We start from the raw sequence: 20212 nt of genomic DNA on the forward strand, positions 1-20212 counted from the left end.
CCCTTCTGCTGAAATACAGCATTAATGGTCCAGCCCAACACGTCCCTGGGGCCTTATCTCCATGCTCAAGTTGTACCAAATTAATTAGACCAGCACAGCAAAAGCAATGCAGCCTTCCCTAACACTCCCTGCTCTGCAAATGCAATTACGCTGTTATACGGAGTTTATTTTAGATTTTCCAATTAAGAGAGTAAGCTTTGCTCGTATACGCTGTCTGGTGTAACTGTTCGTGTCTGGCTGGTAAATACATCGTTAAGTTCTGTTTCCAGGGGAAATGCTTGTCCTAGGAAAATACCTGCGTTTGACTAGACCCAAGTCAATGCGGGGATGGAGAGAGGAAAAGTCACCTCCCAGAAATAACCGGCTTTTCTCATTGTCTCATGGTGAGAAGTTCCAGTTTGGTTTTCTTGCTTAAGCGAGTCTAAATTGGGGACAACTGCAGAATCACAAGAGTGTTGGTGTTTGTGATTGCATATACACGCTAAACTGTCTATTAAATAATTTAACAGAGCATCATTAAAAAAAAAAATCAAAAAACCACAAGACAACAACAAAATAGTGTTCTTCCATATTTTTGGTAGGCTAAAATATATCCCTGCTGGTGCATGTTTAGCCCCTGTTAGTCTGGCTCAGGAATGAGGACTTGCCTTAAAAAATACTAAGCCAAAGCTGGCAACTATTTAGTCAAAGCATACACGAGATTTTGGGAGGATTTCTAAAACCCTCTCTAGCCTCAGGTGCCAGCTTTGAGTGCACCCCTGGCATGTTACTGTAATAGATAAGCACGCGTTATGAGCTGCGAAGAGCGTGATGTAGGTATTAGATTAGAGGGTCCTATTGATCTTGTTATACTCCCAAGTATTAATTTATATAAATATCCAGAGCCTTATTTCCCGTAATCGCTGGGATCTGTTCTCGGTGGTGGTTCTTACGAGCTGGGGAGCTGACCTTTTTAAGCAGCTTTACAAATTAAGTAGCCAGTAGATTAATTTTCTGTAGCCAGTTTTCATCATGCAGAAGAGGGATTGTACTGAATTGCTGTAGCAGTAAATTTTGCCTCTTGAGCTTGGGAAGGAGGGACAAATGTTCCAGATAAAGTAAAATAGTCACTTCCTCAGGGAGAGATTTAAAATAAACTGGGTCAGAAATGAAGCTCCCCTTCGTTTAATTCAGCTTAAGCCTCTCCCTGAAGTGAAGGTCACGGATGGCGATGCACCCAAATCCAGAAAGGTTTGGAGCCTGTGCCGTGACTGCCAAAGTGTGATGCTTGAAACTTTAGGCACTACTCGCTGCAGAAAGATGTCTTTAATTCATGGTGGCAACAAATCTTTTTACACGTTGGGAAGTTTTACAGCACAGTGTTAATTTTGGCTGGAGTCTCTCATTAAATTCTACTGTGCAAAAATAGCTTGAAATGGAAAGTGATTTTTTTTTTTTGTAGCATGTTTTCTTCCTGTGGTGTGAATTGGGATAATTGACAAGCTGTAAAACTAAAACAAAATAAAAGATGGCTTTCATGGCGCTTGCCTTCTCCCTCCTTTCTTTCTCCCAGGAAAAAGTCCAAATTCCGCTTTCCTGAAGCATGCATGCACTGTCATTTGTTTTTCTGGGTCTCCACCTGGAAATCCTAAACTGAGCCTGCCCTGGTGCTCAGATAGACACTGCAATTAGGAAAAATATCTGCTCTGTGTAATGTGTTGCAGGAGAGGGGGATGACCACAGAAGAATGGCAGCTCTGGACTGTAGGCAAGGGGATTTTCTTATTTTGTTCTTAACCTGAATCTGGTTAAGGAAGAGCCGATATCCCCGGCACCAGTTTGATTCTCCAGAAAATCACCCGTTCGGGAGGGAGGCTGCAGGTCTGCTTTTAATAACTCCTCCAGGCACGCTGGGGACATGTCCTGGGGTGTCCCCAGCCGGGGAGTGGGACAGCAGCTGGCACCTCTCGTGCTGATTTTTATCCACATATCCAGGATGTCGGAACTGAGAAACCCTGCTTGTTGCATGGGTCAAAATATGGATTAGAAGGGCTGTGGGTTCCACGTGTTCTAATGCATTTCAGGGACCTGGCTCCTGCGGCAGGGAGTTTAAATTGAGTGCATAGATACTTTGCAGCTTGTCCTTCTGTGCTGTGTCCACTGGATGTGTTGAGGGTTTTGTTTGCTTGTTTGGGGTTGGGTTTTCTCCAAAAAAGGCAAAAATCTGTTTTATCCATTGACTGGAATCTTACCTCGCTTTAAGGTAGATCAGAGCAGTTTGGTTTCAAACCTTCCGCTCTTTCAAGGAAAAGGGGAAAAAACTATAGACGTCATTGAGTGTCCAAGACTGTTGGGACAGTGATTCATGAAATATTCAAGTATCTGCCAGGCAGGGTTGAAGCCGGGTGGATAAAATAGCTGCCACGTACTGTTTCCCAGCGATACCGTGCTCCCGTATTGCTGGTAGAGGATAGTTGCTGCATTGTGCCTGCGTACCGCACGGCGAGGCACGATGTGCGGAGCTGCACGTGGAGCTGGTTAGGACAGGTCTGTGTCTGCTGTGGCTCAGAGCAGAGCATCCTTTCCAGAACGGGGGTTTATTTTAGTTAAAATGCCAGGACTGAGGAGTGATGGCTTTTCTTCTGCTTTTCACCCGGCTTTCATTACAATGCTAGAGTGATTTGGAATGATGCTTGATATTCTATGGTAAGGAATTTCACCCCTCTCTTCTCTCCAGAAAGGAGAAAAATGCTTAATTGAAATCCCAAAGATAAAGTGTAGGCTTTAATCTTAAAAAAACAAAACAACCAACATCACAGTAATGCCAATGGCCTCCCCATCCTTCCCCTGATCTAAGTTCGTTCTGATTTTTATCTCATGCATACATTAAATATGATGGTTAACCTTCAGATTTCCTGTCTCAGCCTCCCAAGCTTTGTGATACTTACAGTTACTATTCAGTTAATTAATTTCCTTGCAATGTTGAAAAGGAGAGGAACCGATACCCTGAATGCAAATCACAAAAGGCAGTACAAGCGCTTTAGGTAGTGAGAAAAATGTGTGTTGATGTCTGTGTTTGTGGATGGGTTTTCCTCTCCTGATACACAGAACTGGATTCAGAGCCATTATGAAAACGCCAAGTAGGATTTTCGGGCCTACTCTGAAACCTACTGAAGTCTGTTGAAGACCCAGGGGGATGCCTGGGAAGTTCTGAGTACCCAGTTGTGGTTTTTAGAATTTGAAACTTTATTTGACATTTTCTGTTACTGATGGGGGGAAAGAAGTTATCATTCAGGGTGTTTCATCCCGGCTTATCTCTTTCCACCCCCACTTCCCCTTTACGTTTTAAAATAGGTGATTTGTTAGCTTTTTTTCTCCTGGGCATGGCTGATAGACAGGCCATAGGGGATAGCAGAAGCTCTGTCAGCCCACGTGGTCCCTCGGTGGGGAAGGGAAGTCGTGTGTCACATCCACGGCTCCAGCCTCATCTGCCTACCTTCTTGTTTCTTTATAGAAAGCAATCGGGTTCGGTAAGCGAGGCTTGCTGTTGCTAAATCCACGTTGACTGTTCCCGGTGTCTCTTTTTTTGACCTCGTCTCATTTTGGCGATGACGGAGGTCTTTGTATAACCCAAGCCACTCAGGCTGGGATCAGTCTGATGTGTGCCAACGCTACCAAAGTTCCTGCTCCTTGTTGGGGGATGTCCTGCCTCTCATCTCGCAGGCGTTATGGAAATTAATCTTTACAGGGGATGTGCACACAGAGCCCTGGGTCTGGTTTGGCCGTCCTGCAGGCACAGATGCTCAGCGGAGAGCTCCAGGGGCTGGTGTGTGTCTGCACGTGTGTCTGTCTAGCCTTGGTCCCTGGATCCGAAACACAAGCGCTAAAGCAGTTAAGCTATAAAACCTTTTATTTTTCCTTCCATTAAGATTTTTTTTTTTTAATAACCTGTTTACCCAGAGCAATTTTCTGTGCGTTGCACACGTGTTAGAATCGTTCTTGGCAGGCTGTCACCTTGCAGACAGTGGTACTCCCTGCTCCTGCTTTTGCCACTCTGTTTCAGCTTCATTTTCTGCAGAAGAAATCTGGAGCTAGAAAACTTGATGAGCCTCAATTAAACCATGGGTAAAAACAAAAGCCCTTCCTGTTCTCCAGCTCACACTGTCTGTTCACATCCTTGGTTCTTCCCAACACTGAAATGCAACAAAACATTTATTATTTAATACCAAGGAGAGGAAGAAGCCCCAAGCGACTCCCGGGGCCGCAGGGCTGCCTGTCCGTTCTCCGTCCCCAAGGACAAGGAGCCTCCATACGCTGGCTGGCAGAGGCACCCCAGGTCCCTTCTCTCGACTCTCGCAGCATCTGGTTCAGCTCCTGCTGCTGCCCGTAATGGTAGATGCGATGCTTGTCTCTTCCCGATTACCCAGGAAAGCTCTGGTCTGCAGTGGGTTGCTCCCTCTGGCTTGCAAGCACGGTCTGGCTTGTAGGTCCTGTCATTTGTGTGAGTTTTCCTTTGAAATCCCTCTTGCGTAAGAGGGTTTGGGGTGCGGGTCTGGTTTTCCTACCTCTTTCCCACTGCCTGCTCTTCCCACCAAACCTGTGTTGGGAGCTTGTGCTGGAGGAACGATGCACGGGATGGCCGGCCCAGGAGCAACCCCCAGGACCCCGTTTCTGTTGCTTTTGGGGGTGAAGAAGGCACTCAGCTGCTCTGAGACTGCCCCATCTCTGCGGCGAGGAGCTGTTTTCGGCGCAGAGCCCCAGCGTGCTGTCACGAGGCAGAGGAGCATCGAGAGACCTATTAAAAGCTCATTGTGAGCTCAATATTGCAAAATGCGGCTTGATTTCATATGCAGGTCTGCATCAGTTATCCGTAATGTGAAAAGTAGTGTTCTGGTTTTAATTACTTCTTTAGGAAGAAGCTGGGGGATATCTTTCAGCATCATTACCTGGTGCCATTAAGCAGAGTTTTCTGAGTGTGTGTTGTCTGCTTCTAATAATGCCATCCCTGTCCCTGGTGTGACATTTAGGAACCATTTTTCACCGAACCCCTCGTCAGCCACCGGGCCTGATTTTTAGCAAGGCTTTGGGAATAGATAGCAACTTGGGCAACAGCGCAGGAAGGTGTAACGCAGCCCAGGTGTAACGGTGTCAGGGTGCGTGTCAGCAGCCGTCACCGTGAGCAGGCTATCTCCATCTTCTGGGATGCATAACTCTTCTGCCAGCGCCAGCTACAGGTTTGGGTCCTTCAGACCTGATCTGGAAGCTAAACTATCATCTCCAGATCTTGTCTGGAGCACAAGACTCTGCAAATTTCAAAACGACAGAAGTTTGCAATTGTTCTAGGCCGTTATTTCCTCCATTGCCAATTTAAAAGGTGAAAGCTGCAACAAATGTGGCATTACAAATATTTTTCATGGCTGAGTTTTTGCTTTTCAGTGGTGCTTCCCCTCTGTGTGCTGTGCTGCTTCAGCTCGGTGGGATGAATGTATCAGGGGTTCGTTTGTTCAGCACTTCTGCTTCCTGGCAGGTAACCTGGCACTTCTTGCAGTGAGGAAAATAACACATTTAGTTGTGATTTCTGAGGCTTTCTGAAATTGAAGTGAGTCTAATTGGAAGCAGGTCACCCAAAACCATGATTGTGTGTAGAAAAATTGCATATACCCGTGATGGATGAATAATGCAATGGCATCCGTACAAGCTCTTGCCAGAAAAGTCTTTTGGATGTTGGGAGATGGCATGCCGGTGATCTGATGGCAGAATGTTTGAAATAAGATTTCTTGGGATGTTTTAAAAAAGAAAAGCAGACGGTGTCTGCGGTGAGACTGCTCTGCGCCCTGACATGAGGATGTGCCTCTCTGATGGTGACAGCCGGTGGCCCGATCAGCTCAGGGGTGGTCTGGAGATATCAATGGGTATTTGAATCTGGGCTCACATGGGACTCTGGTAAAACATGAATTCAACATACAAGTTTGGTTATTATTTAATAATAGTCTGTTTTGATAGTTTTGCGTAAATGATATTGGAGTCAGCTATTGCAGGCATCTACCTCAGATCCCACCCCATGGTTCACTTCTGCCTCCAAACTCTCAGAGCCTGTCTCTTCAGCATTTATATAGGGCAGCTTGGTTTTAAAGAGACAAAAATAAGTTCTGTGAATTTCTTGAACTGGCCCAGGCTTGCAGGCTACCTCCTGGAGCTTCTTTTCTCGGGTCTGGCCCGAATACTTGACATGACGAGGCTTGATTTCCTGACTTGGCTGCTATTTACTCATTTTGGAGACATACCGTAGCTGTTCTCATCGCTGTCCTGTCAAAAGTTCATCATGGTCTGATTCCCTGCACCAGCCTGAAGAGCAGGAGAACAATGACTGCTTGGAAAGTTCTCTGTAAGCGTATCATTACAGTGTAACACTATATACGGTTACGTAATTATTCATTTTCTTTAACAGCAGCTGAATTCTGTGTTATAATTTGATTGTCATGGTTCAGGTCATAGTCCTGTCTTAAAGCTTCGGGTTGGCCAAAATGTTTTGAATTTTTTTTTGCTGAAAACTCAGTGCGTGGGAAGGTATCTCATTTCTTGATCAGCTATAATCACAATTCCTTTTTTGCATATCCCATCTTTTATCTATGGTCATGTTTTATGAGTGATGAAGTGTGAGCCCCAGTGAGGCAAACATGAGTTTAGGACTTCACATCAATAGTAAAAGCCAAGACATCTCCCCCCCTGCCTCTTTCTTAGCTGAGTTCCCCTGACACAGCTGCATGTTTTCCAGCGAGAGGAGAAAAAGGCTGAATTTAATAAGCGTGGAAGGGGACTCTCCGTCAAAGGTGCCAAACGTGGGCAGATTGAGCAATCCTTCCAAGCTCTCCAGCTCCAAACTCTACAGAGTCTCGTATCGTGTTGCTCGCTAAAGCCAAGCGTGGATTTGGCAGCCTGCTGGTAAATACACCGCAGAGACAGCCCAGGTCTGGGACGCAGGAGACGGAGGCTCTCACCCTGGATTGTGTGGGAAAGTCGAAAAGAAACCCCTTTGTTGGATTTGCCTATGATACCGATAAGCCTCAGAAGATCCAGCTGGGTTTCTCCTCTAAAGCGTGGCAGTGATACCTGGTGGTCTTCCCACATTTAGCCGTAGCTCAGGCTGCAAACAGCCTCTGCTCCCTGCCCCATCGTCCCCCATCCCGGCAGCCAGCCCCACGCAGCTCTGGGGCAGGCTAGGACCTGCAAAGAAAACTGCTGCTCTGTGCTTGGGTTTTTTTGGGGTTTTTTGGGGGGGATGTAACACGAGTCTTTCCCAGGCATCGCCCCAGCACTGCGAAGGATGTGGCTCATCGCTACTGCCCGGGCAGATCATCAGAGCAGGAGAGCATCCCAGGAGGGATTTTCACATCGGCAGATGCTGATTTCGGGTAACGCAAGGGCATCAGGGTTGTCCAAGGTCGTTAGGGATGTGGTAGTGTCCCACTACCCACTTGCCCTTCCTTCATGTAGTCGGGAAGTCAGTGTTCTCCATTCAGGTCCCGAAATGCATTGCCGTTGGAGGGGGTAGCGAAGGAAAAAAGGGTGTTGCTTCTCATACATTCATTTTGTAACATGGCTCAACGCAGTGTTGTCCTTCACAGAGGGAAACCTGAAATTTCCTCTCTTAGAGGAGGAGTTGGTGAAGACCAGGGCCTTCAGAGAGGATTGCGCCCACCTGATTTTGTGAGAAGCTCTTTTTATTCCTGGGAATGGCTCTGCAGATTGCTTAGACATCTAAAACATAAACCTCTGAAGTACAATCAGCTGCCTGATGTGATGCAGGGAGTTGGATTAGGGTTTTCTAAAACCTCAGTGGCAAGGTTTTTAGTTGCACAAACCTCAAACCTGTGGTTGGGGTTTGGACCGGAGCTGAACCTGTTGGACCCACTGGATTTTGGGTGGTTGGGCAAAAGCTCTGGGCTGTCCAGACCTTAGGTGTGTGAGCAGAGAATTTCAGACCTTGTAAGCATCTCTGCTAAAGCACTCCCAGGCATTGCAATTAAAGCCCTTACCTTAACGATTCCCCCTTTCTCAGCAGAGCCGTACGTTTGCAGCCCTCGGAGGGCTCCACAAAGCAGGGAAGTACTGTCATCAGCGGCGGCTCTGCCGTTTTCTTTGGGAAATCGCAGTTTCCTTCCGCTCATTTAAAGCCCCTGCGTGCCGCTGGGTGACCCTCCGATGGCGGGACAGACGGACGGACAGACGGACGCCGAGCGGCCGCCCTCGGCTGAGCCAAGCACTCCCGGCCACGCGATGCGGGGTCTTGCTGGCTCGTTGCGTGGGTTTTAACGAACCTCTCCTGCCGTGCCACCGGGGAGGGCTCAGGTCATCGGGAGTTTGCCTCAGAGGACGCGAGCATCTGGGCATTCCTGTGATTTCTTTTCCCTCCTCCAAACTGGGGGGTGTTACTTCATCCTCGTCCCCTCCTGCAGCCCTACGTTATCATCTTGGACTCATTGGCTGCCTGATGGGGGTTTTATCCACGCTTCTGGACTTTTGTTGGTTTGGTTTTTTTTTTTTTCTTTTCTGTTTTTCTCTGAAGGAGCATGTGTAATGGAGGAAATGAGCCTGGCGGTCCTCAGGGGGAGTTTGGGGTCAGCAAAACTTTCCTAGGATAAAATAGGACGAGTTCCCGCATTGCTGGGCTTGGCCTGTGCAGTGCTGCTTGGTGGGGTGACAGCAGCCCCGGGGGGACACACACACGATGCTGCTGCCCTCGCACGGGCTCCTCTTGCAAGCAGAGAAAGCACCAGATGCGGTTTTATCCGATACGTCTTCAGTATATGCTTCAGTATATCACCGAACGTTTCTTCTGTATCTCTGACTAATTGGATTTAATCATTTGACCCTGTGCTCTGTCTCTTGCTCTTCCCACGTCCTCTTAACATCTGCCACCTCGGAGGTGTTTGCCTCCGTTCCTCGCCTTGTTTCAGTAGTTCATGTCTTGTATGAAATCCAGGAGCTCTGGTTAATGTTTGTGCCCACTCTGACTTGAGCGCTGCTAAAAGCCATTCCTCTCCCTCTGGGGCTGAGGCTTGTGACTTCAGTGTATTTAATCAGTTACTCCAGAACCTCCCCTTGTTTGTGGTTTGTTTTTTTTTTTTAATTGTTTTTACAATTTTATGTATATTCCGGTTTCCAGTCCATGAGCTTAATATTGTTATCCGAGACACCTCTTCCCATTGAGAGCCCGTACGTGGCGATGGGAAGTTCCGTAAGGTAACTGGGAGCTCTTTATCTGCTTGACCCATTTCAGAACGATGATGAGCAAAGGTGCGAGACGAGCAGGTACCAAAGCGGGGCTCGGCAGCCTGTCCCGGCGTGCTGCGGTGCTGGGCTTGCTGCTGGGCAGCCTCCCAGTGTTGTGCTTCTGTTGGGCAAGCTAGAAGCTCCTGGCAAGCTTGTTCAGGAGGTTTGTAGCCCCTCTGAGCTCTGGCTGATGCTCCTTGCCGGGAAGGACCTTTGCTTGCTGCAGGTTTGCTTTCTCCCGGTCCTCCTGGTGATGAGATGTGGGGTGTTTGCCAAAATAAATGGTTGTTCTCCCTCAGGTGCTCTCCTAGGATTAATCCTTGGTTGTGGGTGGATGTAAGGAGAAGGAGAAGCTGTGGGGAGGTCAGCGCTCATCAGCATTTTGGGCTCATTAATCAGTCTCGCTAAGTGGAATTTGCCCAGCCTGTGAGCACTCTGCGATAGGAATGTCTTTGAAATGGGGGGAAATAATAGCACTAAATTATTTGAGAAATAATTTCATTCTCTACTTCTCAATAGATAAATCTGCTGTCCAACAACCCGGAATTTAATCTGTCCATCTAAAGTAATTGATGAGCTGCGACTTGAATCCAAATGTGAATGGGAAAGGAAATTTCCCGCAGAGATGTTTTGTATTGTTTCTGTGGCTGCTCCTTTCCACCAGAGACAATGGGGTGAAGCACGAGAAGGAACAAAGCCGTGAAAAATTTGGTGTTGCTGGTGGAGGGTGATACAAGCTCCACTTGTGCTTTTGACTCTTACTACTGCTCCCAAAACTCTCCCGGTAACACCTTGATGTGGAAGGAGCTAGGTCAGGCAGAGCCATTTGGAGACATTAGATAAAGGTTGTGATTTGTGCAGTTTTAAATGCGGGGTTATGTTGCCTGCAGCCCTGCAGTTCCTGCTGGGTACTTGGATGCTCTTGGACTTTCTCTCCGCTCTTGACTTTGGAACAAGTAAAGGGAGTCCTGATGCCCCTTTGCAATGTCAGAGTAGCGCGGGGGAACTCGACATGACTCAGGAGATGCATCCTTCGGCTTTCTTGAGAGGTTTGTGCCACAGGATACTAATTTTCCCACTGATTGTTGCAAATGATGTGTTTTCTCAATGAGAGACCCTCCCTTCCCCGTTTGCAAAGGCTGTGATAAGCAGATGCTCACAGCTCCCTGTCAGGGACTTACTTTTCGCCTGGTGGTTTCGAGCCGTGCCGGCAGCGAGATAAGAGGAAATCTGACATCACGGTCAGGAAGCGCTACAGAAAGTTACTTTCGTCATTCGTCAGTGGGTTATCTCAAACGGCAAAGCTGCAGCATTCCTTGCATGCTGCAGGACCCATTTCAAGCCCACGGCTTTGGCCGCGGTTCAGCTCGTGGCCGTGTGCCCAGCGCCCAGTGCTATTGTGTGCGGCCCCACTCCTCCCCGGAGCACTAACCCCAGCCGCCGGCAGTCGCTGCCTCTCCAAAAGGCCCTTTCCAAAAAAGCTGTGAGCTGTTGCATGATCCTGCCCCGCCAGACAAAATCGTCTAGCCCATTTCTTTCCTTTTCCTACGTTTTGTCACGTTGTTAAATGTCTCTTGGAGACTCCCAAGCCTCGCCCCTCCCCTCCCTTGTGCCATCCCAAATGCGAGGACTGGGGACGCACGCGGCTTTCCAGCCTGCCGTCAGCTCTGCCGAGGCTGGGGGACCGTTTCCAACCTAACCTCACCGTCCTCCAGTAGTTGGATCTTTTTCTGACGAATTTGCATCGGAAATGGCCGCTGTCTAGTCAGCGCAGGTGCTGCGGGCGCCCAGTCATACGGGGACCACAGGGAGGGGTGGTGGTAACTAAAACGGGGCCATGAGGAGGAGCGAGGTGCTGAGCCACCGTGCACCCTCCCGTGAGCTGCTCTCCCACCCCCGGAGTCGTAGTTTCCAACTTCACAAACATCCGACCTGCCCGTCCAGCCCGGGGTTCGGGGTGGCTTGACATGTCCCCTCTAAGCTCCCTGTGCAAAGTGGAGTTATCCCAAGTATCTGGGGTTATCCCAGGTACCAAATTGTCCCTTTCTCGATCTCCACGGAAGGCTTCTCCAATGTATGTATCAATTTCCAGGACAAGTTTCCTGAGCTGCATTGAAAACTTGGCAGCAATACCTTTTCTATGTGCAGCGATCATCCAAGGAGTCTCTAAACTTACTGAATTCAATAAACCCAATAACGCCGTGAAAACCCTCTTTAAAAAAAGAACATCCCAGAAGCTACTGAGGAGTTTCCAGCGTGTCCCAGGTGCTGGGGTCTGCTCACTGCCATGCCTTCACGAAGGTGCCTGGGGTCCTGCCTTGCCTTGGCCAGAGCCCAGGCGGAGCTGCCGAAATTGCAGCCGCCCTGCTTTGCAAAGCAGGTTTTTGCAGGGCTGGGGCAGGACGGGTGGTAGCCGAGAGCAGTTTATTCACCTTACAGGCATTGCAGAGTGTTTAAAAATAAGCAAAGCTGTTCCGAAACTCAGCGAGTGCAGGTGGCAGGGCCCTTCTGCTGTGCCAACAGCAGGAGCTGGGCTGTCACCGCTGCCTCTCTATAGTGCTGGCTCCTTGCAACCCTCAAAGGATCGGGTCAGAACTGACCACAGACTTTTCTCATCTATTGGCAGGCTTCAAGGTATTTTGTTTTACCGGATGAGTTTCTTGCTCCCTGTGGTACGGTCCCATCCCTGCCCCCCTCGCCTCTTTGCTCTGGTTTTAGTAATTTCCCTCTCCAAAGCCCCTTGGATGCATTTTGCAGTGTTTGGGGAGTTCTCCCCACGCCGGGGACTTGTGCTGTGACCGCTTTCGGAGCCTGGCTGGTGGTACAGTGGGAGACGCCGGTATCCGTGGAAGATGCTGTGGTCTCTGGGGTCTGTTTCCAGAACTGAGCATCCCGGTTGGTGACGGTGTCTATCCCCAGAAGCGATGGCTGGCGGGTACCGAGGTCGCTTTGGGTGCGGAGGAGGGCGATGGTGGGACGCGGGAGGTGCGGTGCGTTGGGCTCCCACCGGCACTCGCACCAAAGAAGTCGCAGGACCCTGCTTCAGCTCTGGTCTCCCGCTCGAAGCATATAAATGACACCATTGATTTTGGGCCTGGCAGGTGGTGAATGAGCCCCACGGAGAACATTGATTTTTCTCTCTCTTTCTCCTGCGGAGTGTTTACTTGTCCAAAGGTGTGATTGACTGGTAAATAAAACGGCCTCGGCACAGCTCATATTCAATTGTAGCTAATTTTAACATGTGGCCGTTGAGTAACACCATTAAGCCAGCAATTCGTGGTCTTCCATCAACAGCAAACCAACCTCGAAACGCCTGTGAGCGAAAGCACGAGAAGGTATTTTGCCTTGTGCTCGTTTAGCAGCTGGTGGCGAGATGGCTTCCAGGTTTGAATTGGACGAGCAAAGACAGTTGGATGCAGCTGATGTTGGAACGGCGTGGTGGGTCATGTCCTTGTCAGGAAAGCTGAGATGGGGGTAGCTCAGCCTGGTCTAAACTCGTGATGGAGCCAAGGCTCAGTCCTTGTTAGAAACACCGTCAGGACGAGGTGTTCATTTGTTTGGATGTGTGATCTCTTTGCGATCCTTCAGAAAGGAGGTAGTGTGAACTTTGAGCTTTTCAGGAATTTGAACCACAAAGGCATCTTGCAGAGGGTCCGGGTTTTCCCACCCGTTGGGTGTTTTTCGCTTGGCTGAGTATCGGTGCTGTGAAAGTCCGTCTTTCCCGAGCACTTCAGCTTTTGTGGCTGCCCCAGCTTTGGGGCGAGCGGGAGGTGGGGGGCGAATGCCGCAGAAAGGCAGGGCGGTTCTGCAGATGAAGCTTGCCTCTTGCTGTGTGTAATTATGGCTATAAGCTGTGTCATTAACTTTCAAAACTGGAGGCTTAAAAGGATTTAAAATAAACACGTGCTAGAAATTTGAAATCAATTAGACTGCAGTACAACAGAAAATACACCCCTGCTGCAAGCAGCCGGTTTGCCCAGGGTGTAAATTCTTGCAGAGACCCAGAAGATAAAGTTATGAAATAACCCGTATCAGTGAGAGAGGCTGTAAAGCAATTCCAAAAAAACCTCTCAGTCTAGACAGATTATATTTACTGCAGTGTTTATGTGAGATAGAGGAATGCCCTAGAAAAATAGAATTGTTTTCAATTTCTGCCTCTGGCACTTGCTTGTCTAATGAGAAGGCTCTGATGCGACAGGAATGTCCCGTGCTGGGGGAGCTCTGCTGCCGCTTGGCAGCTCCATGTAGAGGGGGTTAGAGTGGGGGAGAAGGGTAAAAGGTTATTTCTTTCTCTGTGTAGGTGAATCAGCCTGTTGTTAATGAGGTGGGCTTGCTAATCCATCGCCACAAATCTCACGCATAATCCCAAACGCAATGATAACGACAAGCTGCGTCGCAGGCATGCCTGTGGAGATATGATGGCCCCAAAGATTCTGCTTTGATTCTTTTAATTAAAAGAAAATTAAGCTGGTTTATTTTACTTTGAACTCGCAGTGAAGTTTGCAAGCGGTGTTTTTGTGTGGTGTTGGTTTGATGACAACTCGGGGAGCAGAGGTAGTGCCATGTGACAAAACCGCGCTGACCAAACCCACCCAAAGGCAGCTTGTATCTTGCGCCTATTTATCACGTGGGGATGATTCACCCCTTTAATGGGTTGATTTACTTATAATTCTAAAGCATTTGTTACGTATTTGTGAGGAATTTGCTGGAAAAAAAAAGAAGAGTTGTTTAAAACGACAGCAATAAATTGAAGGTATTTTGTGGAGTAGCATGAGGATGCAGAAAGAAGTGAAATTAATTGGCTTCCTCAGCAGAGTCAGTCCATCCTGATGAAGGACATAGGTGATGCAGCCGCAAAAATGAAGCAGATTTTTATTCTTCTTATCTTAGCCCCTGTGCTGCCAGGCATCACTGTTGGAGCGAGACCGTCTGGAGTCCCCAGTCTTCAAAATCCCCAACGCTCGCAAACAAATGACCAATTATTGCTATAGTTGGTGACGGGATTTTCTTGAAAGAGAAACATAATGTCACTCTGCTAGTTGAGCGATCTGAAGAACTGAGGGTGGTCCCTAGAGGTGTGAGATTTCTGCCTCTTCAAATGGCCTCAGATTAAAGATGCGCAAAGCTTGGTGGAAGCAGTTCCAGGGATTGCCCTGGTTTTGGGAAAGGGAATCTGAGCTGGGTCGGGAGCAGCTCCCGTGGCTGGCTGATGTTTCATGGGTCTGTTAGCATTCACGGTGCCTGCAGCATCTGAGGGATGCGAGGCTAAGGGAGCAAATGTGACTTGAATAAGTTGTCCATTGTTTCGGACCCCAAAGCAAAAAACCTCTAATTTTCACTGTCCCAATCTTTTGTTTGGGACGCGTGTATGCATGCATGTGTACAGATGTACAGCAATACGTACAGTAAGCGCTGTAACCTGTGTCCCTTCTGTAGGGAACCAAATGGGATCATGCTGGAAATGGTTAAAAGTTCAACACTGGGCTTCTGTAGAACATCAGCTGTAATTTATATTTGGCTTCGACCTTGAAAGGGAAACGTCCTGGCTTCAGTTTTCCAACCCTTCTGCAATGTTACCTTATGTGAAACTTGTTTTTCAAAAGGGCATTTGTTTCTGGTGCGCAGCTGAGAACACAGGAGTCCACATGGGGCACCAGGATTCCGACATCTTCAGTAACAACAAATAAACTAATGCCTGGCTTTTCAGTGCAAGTTTCTAAGTCTGTTAACTTGTCTCGCATGTGAATTTAACTCAGTAAATCTCAGTTAAAATTTGTGCCTGTCTTGCTCACTTTTTCCCTCCCTTTCTTTTTTGTTTCCCCAGTTTCTCTGTTTGAAGAACATCCGAACCTTCCTAAAAGTGTGCCACGACAAATTTGGGTTAAGAAACAGCGATCTGTTTGATCCCTTTGACCTCTTCGATGTACGGGACTTTGGAAAGGTAAGAGTTACTCCTGAGCTCCTGGGAAGTGATGGAGCTGGCACCGGGGCAGTTCTCCAGACTTGTGCTGCAGGTTTTGGATGGAAAATACGAAGGTTTTGTGGTTTTCTGAGCACCTTCTGCACCCTTAACCCATGCGTTGGGCACCTGTTCCCCTGTGCTCGTGGTAGCCTGCACATCTAGGGACTGATTCTGGTGTGTCCGTAATGAAGGGAGATCACGCCTTCACGCTTTCTGCTTTAGATTACAAACCCTCTGGGATCAGTCTCTAAAGCAGGTGAAAAATGTCTTTTTTGGGGGGAATCAAAACACCTTTGTATCTATGAGTTCGTAAGACCTGTTGGAATGTGTAGCCCTGGGGACTGGGTGCTGCCTCACTGGGTGACTGGGGCAAAGCCACACCATCTCCTTGTCCCTGAGCTCCCCATAGGGACGGTGCATTCAAACCAGCATTAAACATCATCCCTGCTCAAACCAGCCTGGGATTGAACCCTGCAGCCCCAGCAGCACATTTCCCTATAGCAGTGTTACAAATCTTTACAAGCCCGGACCCAGCTTTGTACCAACGGCGTGGCAAGGACCCTTCGTCCCCAAGCGCTTCTGGTTTTGCCCCAGTGTGGGTGCAGACTTCACACGGTCCTTCCCCAGCCTCTGTGCATGGCTGCGAGCAAAAAAAAAAAAAAAAGCTTTACTGAAATGGCCATCAGTTTTGTAACATGGCCAGTGAGTGTCCGTGGGAGTCAGGAATTTTCATGCCAGGGTGAAATGAGTCCACTGAGTTTCTCACAAATGTGTTTGGAGGGTATTTTTTTCTTCCCAGCCATTCTTAGGTGCTGGCTGTTGTTTGCACCGTGTGTCACCTAGATGGGAGAGGAGAGAGTGTGTTTTTGTGTTTTTTGGTATAACTGATGGATGGCACCAAATGCTGAACGAGACCCAGCTATGAGGGAGGAAAATTCTACGGGATTTTGACAAGTGGCTGTTGTTCTGATACCCTGACTTTTGACATGAACAGCGTCAGGGCTCGGCTGTTACTCTGATGGATACTGGGCTCAGAGAAACTATTACACAGGACAATTGCTATATTCTTCAGTGGAAAAGGTGTTAAAAGATTTATTAAAGCTCTCTATTTTACCTATTTCGAGCTACCAGGCATAAGCTGCTGGAAGGCATCTTCTCTTCTGATTATCCAAAGAGTAGATTTTCACTGCTGATGGGGATATATTATTTGATATTTATTGCCTAATTTATTTCTGGACCATTATCTGGAATGTGCAATTGCAGGGGCTTGTTTTATGAATTTTTTGATTTATGAAATACAAGAAGGCTTTTGTTGCTCTGGGAATATGAATGCACAGAAGGAACCTTTTGGGCTGGGGAAAGAACCGCTGCTAATTAAAATGCTGCTTTATCGTCACATTGTCTCTTGCTTTGTGCTGTTTCAAATTGCCTAAGATGCCTGTTAATAGAGCCTGGCGTTAAACACTGCTGGAACACGTCAGCTGAACACAGCTTGGTTTCCTTTTTGGTCTGGTTAGGGAACAGCTATTCCCTCCTTCTCCTGTTCACTTTTTGTGGGGGACGTTCAGGTTTGTGACTTGGGAAGGGGAGATGATTTGTCATTCCCTCTTACCTCATGACAGTTTAGTTTTTTAGGAGACTTTGGAAGGAAACTTGTCATAAACTTCCGAGAAATCTAAATGTACTTCATTGCCTGGATCTTGCTTATTTTCATGTGCATCGTCATTCTTAAACAACCTTCTAAGATGTGGGAGGCACAGATTCTGTATACAAAAACCTCGCTGATCTTTTCCCAGTGCAGTTTTTAATCAGTTTGGTGGAGGTATCAGCTGTTCAAGTCTGCACCACCCTAAATCCCTCTGGAAGCCTGTCAAAACATCCCCATTGTCTTTGCCACCTTTCATTCCCACATTATCCTCAGATCTGTGTTCAACAGTGGCAAAGCAAATAAACAGGGAAAAATCTGCTGTTGACCAAAGCGCCTTTCCGTTTTGAGTCACAGGGAGAGCAAAAGGAGCCTCTAATCCACGTTCCCACTGGCCAAACACAAACTTCACACACACAAAAATTCTTCCTGGAGCTATTAATTCCTTAGATCAGTAGCATTTTTTGGTTACAAGACACTTACGCCGTGTAGGAGAATTTTCTGAACGGAGCACAGTAACAGTCAACCATTTAATTACATAGGAACCTTGGTGGAGTAGTGTTGGGTGTTTCCTTTCTGGATGCCACTTAAGTAGTTATTTCTCTCTTCCAAACCAGAAGGCCAGCGAGACAGCAATTACTAGTAACATTTGGGTTTGCTGCAGTGTAATTACCGAGTAGAAAGGCAGGGGCTTGCGTATATGTGGTGCCAACCTATAAGTAAAGGGCTTGTCCTTTGGAATCTGCAGGGTCCTTCGGGGTTTCTTAGTGTGAGAAAAACGCTAGTGCTTTGGAAGAGGAAGAAAAATCAGATCCCTCCATTTTGCCTTGACCAGCTGTTTTTCTGAGAGAGGTTTCCATAGCTCCCTTTGGGTTCTGAGCCAGGGCTTCAGCCAGGAGGAGCTGCTGTAGGATTGATGGAGCTTCCTCCGAAGGACCAAGTGTGGTTGGGGGCTGCTCGAGTCCAGGAACCTGAGTTTTTATCCCTGGTTTTGCTACTTGCTTGAGTTTTAAGCTTGGGAAGTTACTTCTTCCCTACTGTCACCAGGATAACAGCTGGTGAAATGGGATGGTGAACCACATGGGCTTCTCTGGCCAAAATTCCTGTGGAGCTGAAAAGCTCCATCTCTGCCTTCGTGGGATGTCGGGTAATTGGCAAGTGCAGGCTTTTGCCAAACAGATGCGTCATGTTTCTTGTAAACTCGGTTGCAGTGTTTCCCAGCTACCCAAGGGAGTCGAAAGGCCAGTTTAAATTGCTCACAGCCAGTTTTTTTTCCCAATGTCCAGTTGTTAAGCAATCCCGCTGTGACAAGGACATGCTGTCTTTCATGACAGAGGTTTCCAAAAGTGACCTGAGATGCTGACCACCTGTATTTCTAGCTGTGCCTCTTTTTAAGACACCTTAAAAGAATATATTATTATATTGTTTTCTACAAGTTGGCTCTTAATTTTTTTTTTTTTTTTAAATCTTATCCCTTTAAAGTTTAAAGCTATCCGTAATCACTAGCGACATCTGCAGAAGTGTTTCTCTGTGGCTGTGTCTCCTCTGCAGGATGCAGAAGCAGCGCAGTGTGCAGTGCTCCAAGGAAGAAAACCCCTGTTAATATTGCCTCATCCCCAATTAGGGTCTGATCTTGCAAGAATGAGCACTGGGGTTCTCTGCTGGGGTGCTGTGCCCAGTCTTTGCTAGTACAGCCTGGCTTCTAAAAAAGAAATAAAATTAAAAGCTAGTGCTCATGTACGATGTGCTGTTGCACACTACTTCATGCACATTTAATAGCAGTGATGGTATAAAATGTAACTCTTATTGGACTTGCTAATTTATTGGCACCAACTATAATGAGATAAAATGTACATAAATATGGATTAAACTCTTTATCACTCTATTAGTCAGCACGATGGTGGCAAGGTTCATTAAAGGGAGTTACTCATTTTCAATAACTTGCAGTAATGTACTTTTTTTTTTTTTTAGAAATATAGTTCAAATATTCATAAACCTGTGGAGCGTGCCATTTGTTAGCCTCCCACTCCTCTCAGCTCTCCTGACGTGTATTTAATTGTCCTGACTTTCATTTGAAGTTCCTGTACTCTTTGAAAAAAGCTTTTTTGCGAGATAGGGTCTTTCCTACCCTGACCCACGGATACAAAATGATGCTGTTCTAAAAATGAAAAAGGGAAGCGAGTCACAGGTCAGCTGAAAAATGAGGAGATATTGATACTGAGATTAAAGTAGTGTTTTTCACTCCGTTGGTTCTGGTCCAGAGGTTGGTGAGAGCTGCACCAACCTCGCAGCTCGAGCAGGGCTCAGAGGAGGGGGGGTCTGGATCAATCCTCCCTCTCAATTAATTGAATCCACCAAGGTTCGCTGGCACGTGTGACCCGGGGGTGGCTGACGGAGAACTCGTACATGGCTTGTCTTGCGTGTCTGGGGAGGAGATGTGTGTGATGGGGAGGGCGGCCCTGAGCGCGGCACGCTCCGGCGGCTGCGGCAAGAGCTGCCAAAGAGGGGCTGTGCTGGTACTTTCACAGTTAAAAGCGATGGGTGCTCTCTACAAAGCGTTTGTGTCTTCAGAATAATTTTTGGTGTAAAGGCGTCCCCTTCCTCCTGCCGATGAGCCAGCGTGGAGAGCTCTTGGAAAGCCCTTGGAGGGGATCCAGGCTGTCCTTGCTGGATGCTGTTGCAGATTTGTCCCTGGCTTTATCACCAGCTCCCTGCGGCTGGGGAATCTGCAAAACGAGAGGTCCCACCTCGCCGGCCATCGGGATGGGGTGCTGGGAGAGCTGCGAAGGGGCTCGACTGCCATCGTGCCCCCGTCCCTCTCTGACACAAACACACGTCACCCTCTTGCAGAGTCAGAAAACTGAGTTTTCTGCTTGGTTTCAGATAGGAGGGTGGGGAGTGTTGTCAGAATTATTTAAGGGATTAATAACTGAGAGTTGGTGGTTTGTGTTTTTCTCTGTTTCTCTGCTGAGAATTCCCCTCCCTCCATCATCTCTAACTTCACGTACAAGTCAATATCCCTGCAGCAGTATTTTAAAGCGTGCCTATGTAACATAGTTTGGGCATATAAAGGGGAGAAAAGGGGAGAGATAGATATGAAATAATATAGGTGAAAATTGCAAAGCTTTTGGATAAATGGCTGCATTTTGGTGCTGTAACAAAGCAAGCCCAACGCCTGCGCTCCCACAGCTGACCCACTGGCGGTGGGAGCAGCTCTCTTTCTCCCATTCTTGACTTTTGGGGGTTTTTTTCTGACCTCTTGCAGCCAAGAGCAAATGAAAAGCGGTACGTTTTTCTGTATGCGCCGCTGAGCGTATGAAGCGATAGCGGCCGGGAGGGGAGAGGGGCGTTTGA

General features: G+C 47.7%; 1 protein-coding gene across 1 annotated transcript in view; it reads left to right on the forward strand.

Moving 5' to 3' along the window:
- The window catches only part of VAV2 (vav 2 guanine nucleotide exchange factor), a 150865-nt gene that overhangs the window by 18420 nt on the left and 112233 nt on the right, over positions 1–20212 (forward strand). Inside the window, exon 2 of the mRNA XM_010570820.1 lies at positions 15076–15192. Within this exon, the coding sequence (XP_010569122.1) occupies positions 15076–15192 (117 nt within the window). The remainder of the gene's footprint in view (positions 1–15075; positions 15193–20212) is intronic.

The sequence above is a fragment of the Haliaeetus leucocephalus genome, unplaced genomic scaffold, assembly GCF_000737465.1.
Source record: "Haliaeetus leucocephalus isolate CR32 unplaced genomic scaffold, Haliaeetus_leucocephalus-4.0 Scaffold306, whole genome shotgun sequence".
NCBI lineage: Eukaryota > Metazoa > Chordata > Aves > Accipitriformes > Accipitridae > Haliaeetus > Haliaeetus leucocephalus.